We start from the raw sequence: 19,916 nt of genomic DNA, 5'->3' as shown, positions 1-19,916 counted from the left end.
CAAGAACCGGAGGTCAGTGGATGAGAAGAGCGCAGGGTCCAGAGAGTGAGCTTTGCAAGACATCTATTTATATACTGAAGGCTGGCCACACCCCCCAAAAAAACTCCTTTTTCAACTAATTGGCTGCTCACATTAGATCACAAAATGGAACATGATTCCATTGTGGAGGAGCACCTGGCCTAGACACATGACATTAACCATCACAGTGAGAAATTTAATTTTTTTTTCTTTAAAGATAGTTTAAATCCTAGTTTTCCTGTCTGGATTAGATATTTATGTTATTGTATACATTTTTGGTGATCTCCTACTGGCATAGGCTACTCATATCTTTTGAAAAATTTTTGCTTTTAAGTTTGTAATGACCTAATCAAGAGGTTTGGGGGATAGTAGCATTTTATGGCATTATCCCATTGTTTTCCAAATTTTCCTCCTGAACCTTTTGGTCAGGTGTTCTTTTAAAGCCAGACATGCCTTTATTTACACCATCTCTACTGGTGGTTGCTTATGTAAGGCTGGTGGAAAGAAATGGTGCCCAAGGGGGCTGCTGTATATGGTGAAGAGCAGGGAAGAAAGGTTTTGGATTTTAAGTCTTTAGTAGTGCTGGATCATGGTAAAAGTATATATACATATAAGATCATAAAGGGAGTTAAAAGTTCCCATCCCATTCTATCTGAAACACTTTGGCTCCATTCCCCAGTGATAGCCACATTAGGTTTTTTGGATGCTTTTCCAGGACTATATAAGCAATTGGTGTATGTATTCTCTCTCCTCTAACTCGTTTTTCCTTCTGTAGTTTGCTTGTTTTCCCCTCCCTCTTAACTATGTCTTGGACATCTTTCCATATCTGAACATGTAGAGCTAACAAAGGAATTCTGAGTAGATGGAAATAGGAATAAAAGCTCAAGATTGAAGGCCATTGTGACTGCCTTCATTGTTTGGGTGTGACTTCATTTACTCCCATGTCAAGGGAAAGAAAAAAAAAAATCCAAATCCAAGTGACTGGAATGTTGTCATAGCTGCTCTTCCTCATTTGCTGACTCTGTAATTGAGTCAGCAATTACAGAGGCTTGGAAGGGGCTTAATAGATTGTTTTAGGGCTCATAAGCAGTGATTAGATTATTTAGAAATTGGCAAATGGGAGCTATTTATGATTCATTCAGAACCACTCAATTTTATAAGTTTCTTGAAATCTTGAAAAATGCCTTTTTTGACTTTTAAAATCTGAGTTAAAAATAATTTTAAAAGAATTGATAACATGTGTTGTAGCACATGGGCTTTATTATGTTCATAGGAGTAAATATAGCTGTGGTTATCTGGGGGAGTTCTTAAAACAGTTTTTATTTTTGTGGTTTATTAATATAAAATCTTCAGCTGAATATTTTCACTTTTGACCTCTTGGGCAGCATTTTCATTAAACATATTCTGATGGATTACATTGTAAAGAACACATTCTTAAAAAGTCCCCATTTTTTTCCCCCAGTTGAAATATTTAGACAAGGTTAAAACTTCAACACTTAAATTCAAGCTATTTGTCAGTTAAATCTGTGCCATTTTTGGACTAGGTATAATCCTTTGGTTAAATTGAGGAAAAATCTGGTTTTTAGTTATAGTCACACAAGTATTTTTAGACCTATCTCTGTAAGCATATGAATTCAGTAACGTTGCCAGTTTGAAAACTTCATTTCTAGGTGATTAACATTTGCTTTAAAAACTGAGCTAAGAAACCCACTTGAGTTTCCTTGACAATCTTTAGGAACAGAAAACTCCCTGAGGTGTAGATCATTATTACACTTGGGTACTTGGAGAACTGTACACTCCATGGAAGACAAGAAAGTGACCTATTAGGAAAATGGAATGTATCTTTTGGAGTTCTGCAGTCAGTACTTGGAGGAATCAAATGATCAGTTACATAGTGTTTAAAAAATAATATTCCAACTGAATGGAACAAAAAGGCTTAGTACATTATAAAATACTTTTTAGCTTTATGTTAGTCTACATGGTTTCTGAAAGTAATATAGTACATTTAAGTTTTAGGTTATTAACTATTTGACAAGAGGGGAAGGAGACCAAGAAATTTAAAGCAAATGTAATAGAGGTCAATTAGATATAAAAGTGGAAGCATCTCAAGTTCTGTTAAGCTGAGTGAGCATAAGATATGGTTTATAAAAATCAAGTATATACGGGGGTTCAGTTATTCACCCAGTAGGTTTTTATTTAATGCATAACACTGCATTAGATGATACATAGAGAAGAGGTATGTAGAGGTCTGTAGTTGGGTACCTTCTAAAACTTGAGTGAAATAAGTAAGAGTGAAAACGTAGCAGATTAAACTGACACTTTGAGGAAGAAACCAGCCTTTCTGCATATGAGCCATAAGATAATTAAAATCACTAGGGTGTAATCCTTATTATAGCTGTAGAGTTTATGGCCTGATAAATGGTTCCTGTTCACCATGAGAGTAATTCTACTAACTGGACGGTTTGTTTTCCTCAAATCAGCCCCTCTTTCCCTGGAATAGCAGTGAACAAACATCCTCAAATTCTTAATCATCTTGATTCTTTTGTAAAAGCCCTTCTCCCCTCATCCCTGAGGTCATTTTTCATTCTTTCTTGGTTAGAATCACATACCAGTCATGCCTCCCTGAGACTACACCCAGGTCACTGAACTTGTTCGCTCTCAAATTCCTGTGCCACCTTAGCAATGGCTTCCTTCAGCTAATGGCTGCTCTTAATTTATTGCATGCTGATTTTTCCCATTTTCAGCCTGAGGAAACTTAAATTTCAAGGCATTGAGATACCTTGCTGCCTCATGTTCCATCCCACGTTCCGTCATAATCCAGGAAGAGTAAGCCTGTAGCCTTCATAGCACCTACCACACTGAAGCTACTTGTCTAGTTATTTGCTTAGCACTGTCTCTCCCCAGGTAGACCAGAAGCTCCTGGAGAGCAGGCATTCCATAACTTGTTTACGGCATCTAACTGGATAAAATTTTAACTGAATTAATATGTAAACCAGTCCACTACATTTTCATCTGTGTGAGAGAGAGACTAAAGGAAAGCGATCTGCAGGTAATATAAATAGGGGGTGGGTGGTGGTGGTATGTGCCAGTGAGTTGATTCCAACTCATAGTGACCCTATAGGGCAGAGTAGACCTGCCCCACAGGATTTCCTAAGCTGTAAATCTTTATGGGAGCAGATTGCCAAGTCTTTTCTCCCACGGAGGATGGTGAGTTAGAACCGCCAGCCTTCTGGTTACCAGCCAAGCTCTTAACCATTGCTCCACCTGGAGGTTTGGGGTAGAGGGTAAGAATATGTTGGTATTACCTGAGGAGCTGGTGCCCTGAGCAACCACCCAGTTAATATTGGCACCTCCCTACAGCAGAGACGGAGGCACTAGAGGATTGTTACTTGACTGATCCATCCAAGGTCTTTGGCCAACTATCTCCTCTTATTTGGTATTTTCCAGACAATATTCTGATTATAATCTGGGTCCTATGTAGTCTTCCTTGTTTTGGGCAGTCCCAGATGTCCACTGATTAGTATTTTTGTCTGCCTAGCTGCTGTGTTTCTCATGGTCAGTGTATACTCCAAAATCAGACCAACTGATTGTCATCAAGTTGATTCCAATCCTTGGCGACCCCATGTGTGTCAGAGTAGAATTCTGCTCCATAGGTTGTCAGTGGGTGAATTTTTGGGAGGTCTTGAGGCCTTTATTCCAAGTTGCCTCTCAGTGGACTCGAACCACCAACCTTTCAGTTAGGAGCCAAGTGCGTTAACTCCAGACCCCTGAAAATTGGATCACTTTGAGTCAATTTCATTGAAACCTAGACAGAATATTAGGATAAGCAATGTTAAGGACTGGATCCAGAGTTCTAGGGTAGTGTGGTAGCTGCCCTGTGAGGCCCTGTTTTTGACCACCAGCTGGGCCCTGTCTGTGATGTCTTTGTTTCATTTTTAACTTGAGGGAATCTTTCTTCTTCAGAAACATATAACCCTTTAGAGACACACACACATGTGGGACATTTAAGTAATGATGCCAGGCAGGAGCTGATTGACTATTAAAAGTAAATAGCACATTTAAAAGCAAGATGTAAAACTTTAAAAAGGTAAAAATGAGTGGTACAGAATGTAAGTGATTGGGGTTGGAATGGTGGGAGATATTTAGTGCCTTTAAACAATAAGAGCATCATTAGCCCAGGCTGAGAGCTGAAAGAGAAGGGGGTGCTTTTAAGGGACCTGTAGGGAGGAGGCCTGGCCCAGCTAAGGCAGGCTAGTGTTGAGGGCAGGCTAGGACAGAGGGTTTTGTAGACTTGGGAGGGGCCAGATGGTAGAAAACCTCTAAGTTTCTGGCTAGACAGTTTAAGACTTAGACCCCTTTGCAGTGTTGAACAGGGAGAAATTTCACAGAGAGTAGCTCACCTCGTTGTTATTCATGTTGTAAGTGCCATGGGGTAGGCTTCAAGCTCTGATGACCCCTTAGAGATGATTAGTTTTTATAAGCGAAAAAAAAAAAAAACCCAAACCCAGTGCCGCGGAGTCGATTCCGACTCATAGCGACCCTGTAGGACAGAGTAGAACTACCCCCAATAGGGTTGCCAAGGAGCGCGTGGTGGATTCAAACTGCCGACTCTTTGGTTAGCAGCCATAGCACTTAACCACTACACCACCAGGGTTTCCTAGTTTGTTGTAGTAATTGGAAATTGAAGAGAGATTTTAGCCTGGGAGAACAGAAGGCTGCTTAAAGCGATCTGGGTGTAGGTGGTTGAGGACTGAACCTGTGGAGTGTTAGAGGAACTTGAAAGAGTCAAATGTTAGGAACTGACAAGCATTGCCAATTGGATATAGGGTAAGAAAAGACATCTATTAATAAAGAATTGGGCAAATAGTAAGATTCTGAGTATGAAGATGATGCCTGGAGTAGCATACTAGTTAATATGTATGTCATTATGTATTATAGTACTTTGTCAGAAATAATGTGCTCCTCCTTCTGGCTGCCCTTCCTTTGTTCTTCAGGGCTCATTTCAGAACCCCTCCCGATCCCATCAACCTCTGTGTTCTCAGAGAACCTTGTGCTTACCACTGTCAAGCAGTGTTGTATTTGCTGCTGTCAAGTTAGCCCCCGACTCATACTCATGGTGACTCCGTGCAAAACCCTGCCTGGTTCTGCGCCATCCCCATCATCAGTTTCAGATCAAATCACCATGATCTATAGGGTTTCCACTGGGCCTTTCTTCCTAGTCCACTTTAGTCTGGAAGCTCTGCTGAAACCTGTTCAGCATCATAACCCATTGCCGTTGAGCTACTTCCGACTCCACTGAGAGATGAGCGATGGCTGTGTATGGGGTGCGTTGGCTGGGAATCGAACCTGGGTCTCCTGTGTGGAACCAAGCGTTCTACCCCTGAATTTGTCTGTCTCCCCGACTAAACCAGAATTTCCTTGGTCAGGGATAGTATTTTTTTCTAGCACCTCCTAATATATTCGGTATTTAAACATTTTGGGAATTTGCTCTTATGAAATATTAGATCCTTTTGCTGCTTTCTCTGGAGTATTGAGTACCCCTTTTAGTTATTATTGATAATTGTTATTTATGCAGAAGGGCCTCTGCTTTCTCACTGGCTTTTAGTGGAAAAGTGTTTGCAGCATGCAACCACTGTATTGTATATTTTAAAGTTAGTTACGTGTACTTTGATTTCCTGATACCGTAAGTAACCCTGGGTGAGGTAAATCAGCTTGATGCCAGGGTTTAAGTACATTACACAGAGGAGAAAGTTCTGCTGTGTACTGACCCCCATTACTGTGCCAGCTTCTCTGGAGTACAGTACAGAATTCTTAACCTTCATTACTCAAGATCTTTCAGGGTGGATGAGAATGGAATTCATTAGGAGGAAAATACTATTTTTGCTCTTTTACTTGCATAATTTTGCTTGAGAGTGTACGTGTTTAGGAGCATCGTTCTATTTTGGCCGATGCTTGCATTTTTTCATTTAGTGACTTGTTGAAGTGTTTTCTCTGGGCCTTGTGTTTGAGAGCTGGGAGGAAGGCATTTTGATTCAAAGAGATTCTAAGTTCTCCAAGCTATTCTGTTTAGGTAAATTTAAGTTACCTGAATCAAAGAAGAGGTAATAAGCATTTGTTTCCTTGTTTCTAGCTGGGAAGTGTTTTACCGGTTTCCTCAGCCTCTTATTCCATGTAGCTCTCACACCCGCTTGTGAGGTGGCAAACTCCTTTCTTGTTATGTTGCATCACACCCTTACTTTTAAGGAATCCCTCTTTTGGTGGCACATTCTAATATTAAAGTCCTTTGGTAGCATACTCTTGGGACGCTGAAGTTGATATTAGGAGTGAATGACCTTTTGGCTTTCCATTTTCTCCTTGTACTTCCTGATGGGTCCAAAGGGGAGCAGGATGCTGTCAGTGGGTGTTTTCCACAGGGTGACAGGGCAGGGAAGACAGTCATTTCAATTTCAGGCCGGGAGTGACCACAGGTGTTTGTCAGCCATGGAGGCTTTTGGCTGGAGAGGGCTTGCCCAGGCCAAGTGATGGATTGCTGGGCCCTCCCTGAAAGGGGGAGGGTTGGGCTGTAGGACAGGGATCCCACCCACAGTACAAAACCCCAGCCTACCATGTGTGTTTCCTTAAGATAACTCCTAACTCAGATCAGGACTCATGGCCAGGCTTCCTCTTGGTAAATTTTTTAAAATGGATTTTTAAGAATGAGTTGGAAAACCAGAACTCACCAACTTTTTTAACTGGGTGAGTTTCTGAAATATAAAATATTGGAATTATAGGATTTTAGACTTCATTGTTTGCCGCGCTCGAGTCAGCTTGGACTTACGGCGACCCCATGCACAACTGGATCAGACTGATACAATCCATGGCGTTTTCACTGGTTGATTTTTGGAAGTAAATCACCAGGCCTTTCTTCCTAGCTCTGTCTTAATCTGGAAGCTCCACTGACAGACGGGTGGTGGCTGCACTTACAGACTAGGGATCCAGACATTAGAATGAATCCTACGGGTCTGTTTAGGAAGTGGGAACAGACTGCAGTGTACAGTGCACTTTCTTTTTCTTTTGATTGCTCTTTTACAGGACATGTAGAGTGGAACATTGATTTGGTAAAAGATCCCTGTCTTGTTCTAGCACGGAGGTTCTCTACATTTTTCTCCACTCTGTTCCCGTGTGCCACCCTCCCAGTGGAGGTGCCAGTCATTCATGCTGTGATTCTCAATGAGGAGAGAGAGTGGGTGTGCTTTTCTGAGGGAGGGTGGATGCTGACAGGCTTCCATAGTTTTTCTGATTTGAAAAAGCACCCCTCCTTTATTGAGAGTCATTGTTCTGGCACTGAGATCAGGTCTCTGAAAGGTATCAAGGTGATCAGTACTTTTGGGAAAGCCTTTTCGATTTGTTTAGAGAGCTGCCCTGTGTGAATAGAACCACGAGATCATTTTAAGTTTGGTGACTGGCTATTCAATCAGTGTCCATGTCCACTGCCCTTTTTCCTAAATGCAGGCATTCAGTTACTCAGGTGTGGAGGCCCGTGACCATCAACTACCTGGAAGGAGTTGGCAGGGTAGGCTGGGATCTTTGCATACTGACTTCTTAGTTTGGCCACACCTGGTTGTACCTGTCCTGAAAGGAGTTAGGGCGAAAGTAGTGGAAACAGCATTAGGTGTGGAATTAGAAGCTCCCTGCCCACAATGTGACCTTGATCAAGTTGCTGCATAACCTTTTTTTGGCTTCAGTTTCCTAATGGGTAAAAGGGAGGTCTGGATCAGCCCTGTATGGTGTCCGTGGTCCCTTCCTGTTACAGGATTTTGGGGTTCCAGCTGTGGATAGATGGGGGGAGTGGGGATGGAGATGGCTAGAGGAGACGTTTGTGTTACCTTTTTGTTCCTAGAACTCTAGATTATTTGGCTTTTAGGAGTATTTTAGCAAAATTTGCCTGAGAAGTGGAATTATGCCCAGAGCAGAGTAACTGTTCACACCTTCGGGCACAGCGCCCATCTCCCCCCGCCCCACCAAGCCTGTAAGATGGGAATCTGTCTGTAGTGAGGAAGCATGGTGTTCATCGCGCCAGTCAGCTAACAGACTCCTTCCTAGATTACTTGTAGTGGCAATAATGTCAGGAATATAGAGAGAAGTCTGGCACGTTTCGGAAGACCTGGTGATACGTGACCGCCTTCCCCCTCCCCCCGTGTTTTTAACCTGCCCTGTTAATGATTGCACCTAATTATGTATCGATGGTTTTTTTCCTGTGTACAATTCAAATGCTACTTAAAGCTGTTTGTTTGCTTTTGTGTGCTGTAAATCCTGGGCTGCCATCTGAAGCACAACTTGATGATTGTGTATTATCATCTTGGGTTAAGTGCTGTCTCATTGCTTTGCAGGCTGCCTGCTGTTTCCCGGGGAGATCATGAAACGAGGTCGCCTTCCCAGCAGCAGTGAGGATTCTGACGACAATGGCAGTAAGTCCTGCTTTGTTGTGCTTGGAGCCAAACAAGGGTTTGGGTCAGTGTAAAAACATGATTTTTTAATGTAATGCTTTAAATAGCCAAGGCCCTCTGTGTATGAGGCAGGTCAGAGAAAGCCAAGGCTGGGAGAAACACATCTGAGTGTGAGCCTGCAGGTCTGTAACCAGATCTTTCCGGGGAAGGTGGACTGCAGGCGAGCATTCCTGAGGGTTCGTGTTTGTTACCCAGGGATGGACAGCCTGGCTCCAAGAGTCATGGGAGTGCCTGTTTTTCCTAAATATCGTTATGGCACTTCACGATTGCTCTTTATGAAAAGGAAACTTAATCAAAGCCAGTTAATTATTAACTAGTTCAACTTGATACATGGAGGTGGGGGGAGAGGGCTGCCTAGTGTGATGTGAAAATACTAAGTACAGGTTTTTAATAGGTCACGAGTCAGTGCACTTCACTTGATTTTTAACATGACTGTATTCAATATTACTACTGTCTGCCTCTCAGCTCTTTGGCAACCTCAAATTTTCACAGTGCAGCTGAGAACCAGAAAAGTTCGTTGGCTTCCAAGCAGTCAAAATAAATGTCACAGCGTCTGTGTATTGAGAAGCTCACAGACTACTCAGAGAGACCCTTCCCTCGGATAACAGAAGGGGATTTTGTACCTAGCACGGTGCCTGAGTTCCTGCCCCTTAGCTTATGTTTTGTGTTAAAAATCAAACTCAGGAAGCCTTGAATGAATGCTTACTGTACTGTGTGATGGGAGAGGAACCTGCCGCTTTCCAGGAACTTGGCGTGAAGGGGGAGGCATCAGGGCCGTAGCAGAGATGTCTCTTGAAGTGCTGTGGAAATGTATATATATAGGTACAGATGCAGAGGAGAGGAGGGACAAGGAGACTGTAGAGGGGATGACAGTTGAGCTGGTCCTGAAGGTTGAATGGTTTGTAGGTTAACAGGGTTGTTTTTGGTGTTGAGCAGGTGGAAAGCTGCATACTAGAAAGCAGGGTTTTGGCTGCTATGGGCAGGTCACACAGACAGCCACGGGAAGCATAGGAGGGGACCAGAAACATGACAAACTGAAGAACTCAAACGTGGCATTTTGGTAACTGCTTCAGATACAGGTGTTGGAACAGTGAGAAATCAAATTCATGTTCAGGGGAAGGGAGTCGGGTTTTGGGGGTATGTGCGAAGATAAACTGTGGCCAGATGGCAGTGAGGGCTGGGGATGGAGGAGGTAAGGGTTTGAGATGTTTTGGTCAGGCAGCAGGAGCTGCTGATGGAGGGGGTGAGCTGAGGGAAGGGGAGATACATGGAAGTAGGGGGCACAGAGGGAAGGAGTTGTCCACTTATTTCGGGGAGAGGCAGTGAGGCTCTGTGCCGGGGCAGGCTGTGCACACCGCTCACCGCAGCCCTCAGGGGCACCTTCTTCTGAGCTTCTGTGTCACCTGCTGTTTTACAGCCCTTACTAACTGCTTTCTCTAATGTCTACAGCTTTAGGCATTTTACTTTTTGAGGCAAAAACATGCTTTAGTATTTCTCCTTTGCCCCCCCCGCCCAGGTGCCTATCAGAGTGTCCTGGCGAGCCATAAGTACTAAATAAATGCTTACCACTTGCTTGAGTACAGAGCTTTGTCCTGGAGCAATTTGAAAAAAAAAAAAAAGGTTTTTTAGGTTCAGAGTTAATCAGAAGGTTTCCTGAATTACCTCCGCATATTAAGGCGTCCAATAAAAGGCTACAAGATCTATCATTTTAATATATATTTTTGGCATTGAGCAACAGGTTTATGCTCTCATCCCGGCCTTGTCTTCCCCTTTGGAGAGCTTGGATGGAAGAGGTTCTCTTGCAGTCTTCTCTGTCACACCTAGAGCCGCCTTTCTGGACCTGCAGTGTGCAATAGGATGGAAATGTTCTGTATCTGCTAGTGTAACTGAGGAAATGAATTTTTAATTTTACTAAAATTTCATTAATTTGCCATGTGTGGCTGGTGGCTACTGTATTGGACAGCACAGCTCCGGACCCTGGCCAGTCTAGTCCCTCTTAGCTGTTCAGGGGCTCTGGTAGTTGGAGAGGCCCCAGAATATCAAGTGCTTCATCCAAAAACATATTTTCATCCAGAACTCTGGCTATAGAGGAGAAAGGATGAGAGCATCCAAAAAAAAAAAAAAAACCCATTGCTGTTGAGTTGATTCTGACTCAGTGACCCTATAGAATGGAGTAGGACTGCCCCCTAAGGTTTTCAAGGAGCAGCAGGTGGATTCAAACTGCTGACCGTTTGCTTAGCTCACCAGCTCTTAACCACAGCGCCAACACCGAAAGTGTGTCCGTCAAAAGTCACCTCATCTGCCATCATCTCTCTCTGAGGGACCATTTTCTTCCTTCTGATGTGTTCCTGTCTGTGCCCATCTCCCTGAGGAAACTGGGGGAGGGGGTTAAGTATTTTTTGGATACCGGAGAGCTAACTTAGGCCGTGAAGCTGACTTCGTTGTAGCCCTCATCTAGATGTGGAATTGCGATGATGGTGGTGGGAAGAAGAGTGATGGCTCCTCTAAATGGTGGGCTGCCCTTGGGCATAAAGCTGGTTTAGTGTAAAGCATGTGTTGATGTTATGGCTGTGCTCCCTCAGCCTAGGCTTAATGATTTGGTAATTATGGTGGGTGACGGAAGTGGTAAACAAACAGCCCTCACTTAAGAGCCCCTGGAATTCCAGGCCTTAAAAAAATATGTACATGTCCACGCCACAGAGCACGCCCCTTTCCACCCTGCGTGAGAGCAGCTGATTTGCAGCCCAGGCCTCTCCCACCAGCCTTCTTTTTGAGTTGGAGCTAGTCCTTTTGTATAGGCCCGAGGTGTCTGGGAGTGCGGGGGGTCTTCTGCCCCTGCAGTCATTTCCACAGAAGTGAACCCTACCTCAGGAAGCTTGCCACACCCCGTCCTCCCTCATGCCAGTTCTGGGCACTCAAAAAGCCTTGCTTGCAAGAAGGACTGGGTGTGTGCAGTGGCCACTCTCCAGCCTCTCCACCCCATAGCCTGACAGAGTTTTGGCAGTGGCTCCCAGCCCATCGCAGAGCACCTCCAAGTGGAGGAGAGACAGCTACAGACGTCAGCATGGGGCCACAGCACGGCCCGGCTGGCCTCTGGGTCTGGAGCCCTTTGCTTTGTTTTCTGGCGTGGTCCAGGGGAATACCACTGTGGTATTTACAGTAGGGGACAGGACGAACATTTTCTGTGCCAGGTGCAAGCCCTCATCAAGCTGCAGTCATAATGGTTGAAGCCTCTCTCCAGGTGCCCTAAGGGCTGGCCCTGCAGTTAGATGGTGTAGCGTTGAGGGTGTTTGCAGGCTGCATTCTGTAATTGCCGTGCTCCTGGGACTGGGTGGCCCAGCCAGTCTCTGAAGTTATATACTATGCCAGGGTGTGGCTCAGGGAAACAAGCCCTTAATTTCCTGCATCCCAGCCCAAGGGAATGTAGAAAGGGGACCTACCATTCAGTATTTGCAAAACCTAAAGGAAGTTGCATTTTATCTTCAGTAAAGCTGCAGAGGCTAATTAAAGCATCAAGTGCCCTCGCTTTTGGCAGGAATTATATATTATTGGTAATCTGAGGCCAATTAGTAGCTCTGGTCAGTGTTCTTATATTTTTTGCCTATAAAAATAAGACAAGAATTAAGTAGTACTTAATGAATACTGTTCAACTGGCAAGTATATTCAAAACTTGGGGGTTTTGGCTAGGGCAGAGTACAGAAGGAGAGGGAATTCACTGTAAAGGGTGATTTTGTTTGATTTGCCTTTTTTTAAATGTGGTGCCTTTTGAAGACTGAGAGGAAAATTGGCTCCTTTACTTTTCTACAAGGAATGGTAAAGGTGTGAAGCAGGGCTTCCCTTTTCCTGCCTGCTTTCCTAAATTTCAGGGCTCTGTTGACCTCCCTATGGAGAGAAGGTCTTGGGTGTGGCTGGAGGGGCTGGAGACCAGCGCTGTGTTCGGTCCTTTCTGGGCACCTCATTTCCACACCTGTGCTGGGCCCAGGACCACTGCTGTCTTCCTCAGCTATCAGAGCTGTGCTCTGCGCCATCACCTGTGAAGGCAGAGAAGGGCGTGGAGTGAAATTCAAACTTGTTAATTTCGCAGCTTAGTATAATTGACGTAGGTCAGCGAGTGGTAAACCAGAAGTTTGGGGATTATGTGAGGACTCTTGTTCTTGGCAAATCTGCTGCAAGGGACCTCTTCAAGTGTTGAAAAGCAAAGATGTCGCCTTGAAGACTAAAGTGCACCTGACCCAAGCCATGGTATTTTCAGTCATATCACATGTGTGCGAAAGCTGGACAATGAATAAGGAAGACTGCAGAAGAATTGACGCCTTAGAATTGTGGTGCTGGCGAAGAATATTGAATATACCATGGACTGCCAAAAGAACAAACAAATCTGTCTTGGAAGAAGGACAACCAGAATGCTTCTGGGAAGCAAGGATGGCGAGACTGTGTCTTACATACTTTGGACATGTTGTCATGAGGGATCAGTCCCTGGAAAAGGCTATCATGCTTGGTGAAGTACAGGGTCAGTGGAAAAGAAGAAGACCCTCAGTGAGGGGGATTGACACAGTGGCTGCAACAATGGGCTCAAGCATAACAACGATTGTAAACGTGGTGCAGGACCCGGCAGTGTTTTCATTCGGTGGCACATGGTGTCACTATGAGTGGGAGCTGACTTGATGGCATCTAACAACAACAGCTTGTTTTTCTGGGTTCTCTCTTGCTTTATTAACAGGCAAACAGTGAAAAGAGACCAACAGTTTTAGTGGATGAAATACTTGTTCTGCTTTGGACCCCTTTATGTCTCACTGCATTTACTGGATCCCCTTACATTTTTTGGTAACTTGCTTTCCTTCTTGCAGTGATCTGTTTTCTTCATGCAAGCCTTTAGTGGTTTCTGTTTTGCATAAAAGTTAACCCTGCCCCTAGTTCTATTCATGTTTGGCTGTACCTTTAATTTGCCCCTTTTCTTCAGTCAGAGCCCTGGTGGCACAGTGGTTACGAGCTATGGTTGCTAACCAAAAGGTTGGCAGTTCGGACCTACCAGCCGTCCCTTGGAAACCCTATGCGGGGAGTTCTGCTCTGTCCTGCAGGGTCACTAGATGTCAACGGGTTTGGTTTTTGTTTTCTTCAATCAGTTGCATCTCATGACACCAAGGGATTGTGGAGAAGCTCATGAACTATGGGAATTTTGGTTCAAACACTGCAGAATGTGTATTGTACCCATATCTCCTCAAAGATGCACAGAGATGGGTCTGCCTGTTATTACACCTGGCTGTGGCTTTGCTTTGACGTAGGCAGGCAGGGCATCTTCTGGGGCTCAGGAGCAACCAGCACGAAATGAACTAGTCCATAGATTAGTCTTCTCTTCTGTGTCTCTTGGACTTGGACCTCAGCAAGAGTGGTGGGTGACTATGAAACGTTTGTGTCGGTTGGTTGAAGGCCCAACTGTGTTTCAATATGTTGAAATGTTTTTGGCCCAGCTCTTTGTATGTATTATGCCTTTGTTAAACATTTTTGAAAGGTGGGAGTGAGTTGGGTCGTGGAACAACTCTGCTGCAGATGTAAGGGCAGTGGTAGGTGTAGGGTCAGCCCCTGATAAAACAGCAGCTGTATTAGAGTAGTCTTTTATAGTGCAGTTATTGGGATGAAGGGAGGGAAAGTAATTACTTATCAAGCAAGTAGCCAATAACTGGATTAACTCTGCTTACTTTCAGAAGGGCATGTATATGGCAGTGTTTTACTTGCGCAGAACAGCATAGCCTTTAAGTAATGCCCAGGTGCGGACTGCAGCTCTGTGCACGGCTGCTGTGACATGGCCTACTGGTCCTAAGTGTCTTACTTTGTTAAGCTAGTTAACGCTCCCAAGAACACCTACATATTATTCAGTGTCCAGAAGCAGTGTCTGAGACAGAGGGAGATTCTCCATTTGGCCATTGTGAGCCTCTTCCGTAGTTTGAATTTGTGGTTGTTTGAACACCAAGACCGCTGTTCTTTCTAATTTCTGAACCTCTCATGCACTGTACAGTCTGAGAGGCTTACCACACACGGATATATATTAGATTCACTCTTGAGGTTTTTCTTTATTTAGAACTAGGGCAAGACAGCATGGCTATTTTTAATATTTCGAAGGCAGGTGTTCTAGGTGTCTGTAATAGGACCATAAAGTGGGATTCAGAATATGTTTTTGGGCAGGGGCCTTTTGCTTGAAAATGCTTATAATGCTGGGATTGCCCCAAAAGGTTCTGTTTTAATGAGGAAGGTAGGAGTTATTTAAAAAAAAAAAAAAAGGTTTTTTTTTTTTTTTTAGTGTTTAAGGTAAGATAGTTTAACATAAGATTGTCCTCCCTCCAAAACAGTGTACGTGTTAAGAATTTTTTAATTTGTCACTAGAGTGGACTTAAACTTGGTAATAGTCTTGTGTGTGGGTGATAAGGTGATTTTAGATGTTGTCACGTTTTCAGAGTTCCTAGCTCACTCTTCTGAAAACAAAACAAAACAAAAAGATAAAATTTTACTTGTAATATTCTTAATTTAGCTTATCGTTAAATGTTAGCACTCTGAAAACAAAAACAAAATATAGCAAAAGCCCAGTGTGATCTTAGCACACAATTTTCAGCATAACAAATGGCTGGTGTTTTGCTATAGTATAAATCACTGTTTTTAATCCTTTTGGTGGTTTAATACCTTCCCTTGGTTTGATTTTTTTTTTCCCCATCCCCCCTACATACTTTCAAAAAAGTGCTTTATAAGGTAACTTGTAAAAGGATGCACTTTATTTTTGTTTTGATAATCTGAGAGCTTCTTGACTACCTGGGAGGTATTTGGGGAGAACACTGTCTGTAGGGAGGGTTACAGGTGTAGTGATGTCACGACACGGCTTTAAGCCTTTAAGCCTGGATTTTAGGTGGATGTAGTTCCAGTCTAATGAGGAAGCAGTGTTCCTACCAATAGACCTGTAAGTGTATCATTTCTTTATTTTCCTTTACTTTATTTCCCTGATCTCAAAAGCGTATCCTCTAATAGGCAAATCAGGAGTATATTCTCAGTGCTTGTGGTCTGCAGTTCTTGGGTTATAGTGATGGTTCGCGTTGAGCATGACTGACTGACTGATGGTGCTGAACAACAAACGACATGACATTTTTGTCCACTCCTCTTTTGCAACAATATTTATTGAGATTCTGCTGTATGCAAAGCACTGATTCAGGACTACTGCATATCCCAAGGAGTCATTCCGTGTCTGGTACTAATGGCTCTTGAGATAGTAACTGTTGCTGATAGGAGCAAGTAAATCGGAAGGAAGAGATCACGAGCAGTGAATACCTGCTCCTGAACTTCCCTCTGATTTTTTGGTCTCCCATTCCAGATTCTCACCTGGTTCAGCTGCAGCGTCTAGGTTTGATATAAACCCGTGTGAAGTGAAATTGAGCATTTCCTTTTCCTTAACAGTTAAAGGCTGATAGGAAATCGTCAATTATTTCCAGTCAGTGATGATTTTAACTGCTTTATTGAGGAATAATTGACATATAGCGACTGCTCATGCTTAAAGGGCACAGTGTAACGTGCTTTGACATGTTTATGCACCTGAACTCATCACAGTCAAGAAGGTAAACATATCCATCACCTCCAAAGTGCCCCTTTGTAATGCCTCCCCCCACCTGTCCAGTTAACTACTGATCTACTTCCTGTCACTATCGATTAGTTCGTATTTTCTAGAGTTTTATATAAATGGAATAATACAGTATGGACTCTTTTTTTTTTTTTTTGGCTTCTTTCAATCACCATAGTTATTTTGAGATTTATTCATATTGTTGGTAGCTCATTCCTTTTTATTGCTGAATAGTATTCCATTGTATGGGTGTAATCACAATTTGTTAATTCAGCTTTTCAGTAGATGTTTGGGTGGTTTCCAGTTTTGGGCTTTTATAAATAAGCTGCTAAGAACTTGCCTGATGTCAGCGATAATTTCAAATTAGCTTCTTTTCCAGTCTTTCCTCTTCTGCAAAGTGAGTTTAATAGGATTCATTTTTATTTCTCATCCTCCTTTTGAATTATATCAGCACTAGGTAAATTAAAAGGAAGACGAACAGCCTAGTTCTGGATAGACCAGAGTTTCTCTTGATTACTGCCAAATACCAAATTTGTGGCATCCCTCTTTTTAAAAGCAAACGTGGTGCAGATGCCATTTTTCAAGATTTAAAAGCAGTTCTAGGACAAGTTTCTAAATGATTTGTCATTACTTGGGTTGTGTTCTATGCCAGCAAAGCTGCAAGCTTCCTGAGCCTTGGAAACCACCTGGGAGGGGTCCTGACAGACCCCCAAGAAGAGGCGAAAGGGTCACAGAAATCAAGAATGAACAAACCTGTTGTTTCTGCTTTGACTGAAGAGTTTTTTCCCCTCTTTGTTGGCAGTGGAATGATTCTTTTTAAATTTCTGGTTTTGTTCTTTATCATTTATCTGTAGCACTTAGTAATTCCACGTACTTGGTCATCCCTTTCTGCTTGGCCCTCTTTTTCCTCCCTGAACCTTCTAGGAGTCTACCTAGATGTTGCATGTGCTCTTCCCCATCTTTCTCTTCTTTCAGGCTGTGCACGGGCTGGAAGTTGGCCGCCAGGATCTGAGGCCTCTCTAGGCATCGTGAGCCACCCAGCCACCTTCATCTCCAGGTTCCTCATTTGGCTTCTGACCTGCCCTTTTGCCCGTACTGACCAGAGTTAGAACTTCTGCAAGCTGGGCTCACCCCAGTGTGCCCGGAATATTTCATTCATTGTGGAGTGAAACATTCTTGTTCATTTAGAGTCTAAAGAGGCATAGTTATTTTTTTATTAGCAGGGTTTTCTAAAATATTTACTGAAAAGAGGCAGTAGTATTGGCAGTGGGACCACCTGTAGGAAATCTAATTCTGGCTGACGTAAGAGCAGTCAGTCAGTGATCCAGGAACGGGCGTAAGAACTGGTGATCGAGGGTAGCTCTGTCATTGTCCACATCAGAGGGAAGCTTGGCAGCTCGCTTTAGCCTTGCCCATCGCAAATCTGATGATAAGCTTATGTGCAGAGTCTATATCTTAATGTCCCCAAGGTCTTGAGGGATTTTACTGGTAGAATGACTGTCCCTAAGAACTTGGGCTTTTATTTTGGGGGGTTTTGTTAACTTCTGGGAAGTGATGCATTTAGACACCGCAGGTGGTTATAAGGGCGGTTTCTGACCTCTGGCAGCTGTATGGTACCCAGAAATGGAGGAGGCTGTTACAGTTGTCCGCATAATGGGTCAACAGGAGGGAGCAGCAGGGATGGACAGAAGAGGGGCCGGGATTGTGAGGTGTGTGTTGGGGAGTTGAAGTGGAGTCACTGGGTGGCACAAATGGTTAAGCGCTTGGTGGTTCGAGTCCAGCCAGAGTTGGCTCAGAAGAAAGGCCTGGCAATCTATAGAAAAAAGAAAGCAGCCATCGAAAACCCAGTGGAGCACAGTTCTAACAAGTGTGATCGCCATGAATTGGAATTGACTCAGAGGCAAGTGGTTTGGGGAGTCGATCGTTGATTGGATATATTCCGAGTGAGAGGAGTCTATTGTGACGCTTAGATTTCAGACTTCAGGTAGAAATAGTGGTGATATTCACAAAGTAGGAATACAAGGAGAAGAGCAGGTTTTGGGTGAAATGCCGAGCTCAGTTTATATCATGCTGAGCGTGCAGACGTAAGGAACACCCTAAGGTTGATGTCTAATGTGAAGGTGAATACTGGGTCTGGAGCTTGGGTGGGAGGTTAGTGGCGGACTGTACGTATACCTGACCATCCCTCTGGGTTGCTAGCTTAGACGTGGGCATGGATGAGCGCTCCCTGGGGAGAGCATTTGGGGCGAAGAGAGTTAAGGAGAAACAAAAGTTTACGAGGCACATGGAAGAGGAGGAGCCTGCAGAGTGGGATGGCGGGAAAGAGAATTGCCTCTGAGGCCCAGTGGTTCAGGCAGGACAGAGCTGTTGGTGTGCACAGTTGCAGGCCTGAGAAGAGCTCTTACATGGTGGCAGTAAGGGGGGGCCTTGGTACCTGGTAGGCATCCAGTTTCAGCGGACTGGGGGTGTGTAGGTGGGAGCAGGAGGCAGATCACAGAGGATTAGAAACCTTTGGAAGAAAGGTAGGGAAAAGAGCCAGTTGGCGTTTTTCCAGGAATGTGGAGTAGCCACTTTTATTATTTATTCAGTTATTTTATTTTTGTGGAGTAGCCACTTTAAAAGGTTAGTTGGCTATAGCACTTAAAAGGCCTCCTCCATAGGTCTGAGGTTCCCTGTCCTGGAGAATGCAAATTGCTTTTATGTGTCGAGGGTGGGTTAGAATTTAGCAAAATGATCCTAGCACTTAGAAAGCTTAATGAAAAGTCAGTAAAACGGTTTCCAGTTTGTATTTGGAGCCCTGGTAGTGCAGTGGTTAAGAGCTCGGCTGCTAACCAAAACGTTGGCAGTTCGAATCCACCAGCTTTTCCTTGGAAACACGATGGAGCAGTTCTCCTGTGTCCTATAAGGCAGCTATGAGTCGGAATCGACTTGATGGCGGTGGGTTTGGTTTTTTTTTTTAAACAAGAATTGCAGGCTTACGGATGAAGGCTCCACTTGCACGGTGTCCTTACTGTCCTCTGCTCGTGTGTGCTGTACCTGCGACACCGCATCACTGAGCCTCGAGCAGATCGCAGAGCTTGTTGGGCCTGCTTGGGGAGAAGAGTGTTTACACAAGTAATGGGGTTGGAGGAATTCTGTGCGAGAAGACTTGGGCCATCACGTGTGGTGGCGCTGAGATGAGCCTGGATGAGTTGGGGTTCAACACAAAACAAGATGCAGTGAACACTCAGTGACCTGTGTAGTGTTTAATTGTTCCTGTTTGGATATTTATCTCTGTAGGCCTGTCAACTACTTGGTCCCAGAATTCCAGATCCCAGCATAGGAGAAGCTCCTGCTCCAGACATGAAGATCGAAAGCCTTCGGAGGTATTTCCCGAGTGCTTGTGTGACTGCATGTCCTATACGTGCGTGCATGAGCACACACTACAGACACACTCACCTGGCTGATTGATGCCTATCCTTGCACTCTTGGGCAAGGTACTGAACTGCTCGCTGCCTCAGTTTCCAAATCTGTAAGATGGGGATAACACAGGTGTGTACCTCATAGGATTCTTGTAAGGGTTCAGTGGGTTAATATATATAGGTTAATGCACACAAAGCCTGCGGATAGTTCCTGGCATATAAAAAGTGCTTAGTAAATATTAGCTATTAATTATATTCTTCTCTCCTTTTCTGTTCCATCTTCGCTGGCTCCCAACAAGTTTTCCTCTGGCCAGGAGATCAGCGAGTTCAGCTGCTGCCAGTCACTGCCAGCCTCAAGTTAGTTTTAGCCATGCATTCGTGGCTTACTTGGCAACAACCCAATGTTGTTCTGGGAGT

At 43.9% G+C, this 19,916-nt stretch overlaps 1 protein-coding gene across 4 annotated transcripts in view; it reads left to right on the top strand.

Annotated features, from left to right (window-relative positions):
* Positions 1–19,916, top strand: part of JADE1 (jade family PHD finger 1) — a 61,955-nt gene that overhangs the window by 10,672 nt on the left and 31,367 nt on the right. For 3 of the 4 annotated variants that reach the window (XM_049885333.1, XM_049885332.1, XM_049885331.1), the window contains exons 2-3: positions 8,388–8,465; positions 19,378–19,463. In XM_049885333.1, the coding sequence (XP_049741290.1) occupies positions 8,414–8,465; positions 19,378–19,463 (138 nt within the window). In that variant the 5' untranslated portion in view covers positions 8,388–8,413. The other variant, XM_049885334.1, reaches the window with a different exon arrangement.

Source organism: Elephas maximus, chromosome 5 (genome assembly GCF_024166365.1).
Source record: "Elephas maximus indicus isolate mEleMax1 chromosome 5, mEleMax1 primary haplotype, whole genome shotgun sequence".
Classification (NCBI taxonomy): domain Eukaryota; kingdom Metazoa; phylum Chordata; class Mammalia; order Proboscidea; family Elephantidae; genus Elephas; species Elephas maximus.
The sequence above is the reverse complement of the archived record's forward strand: the minus strand, read 5'-3'. Positions and strand labels throughout refer to the sequence as shown.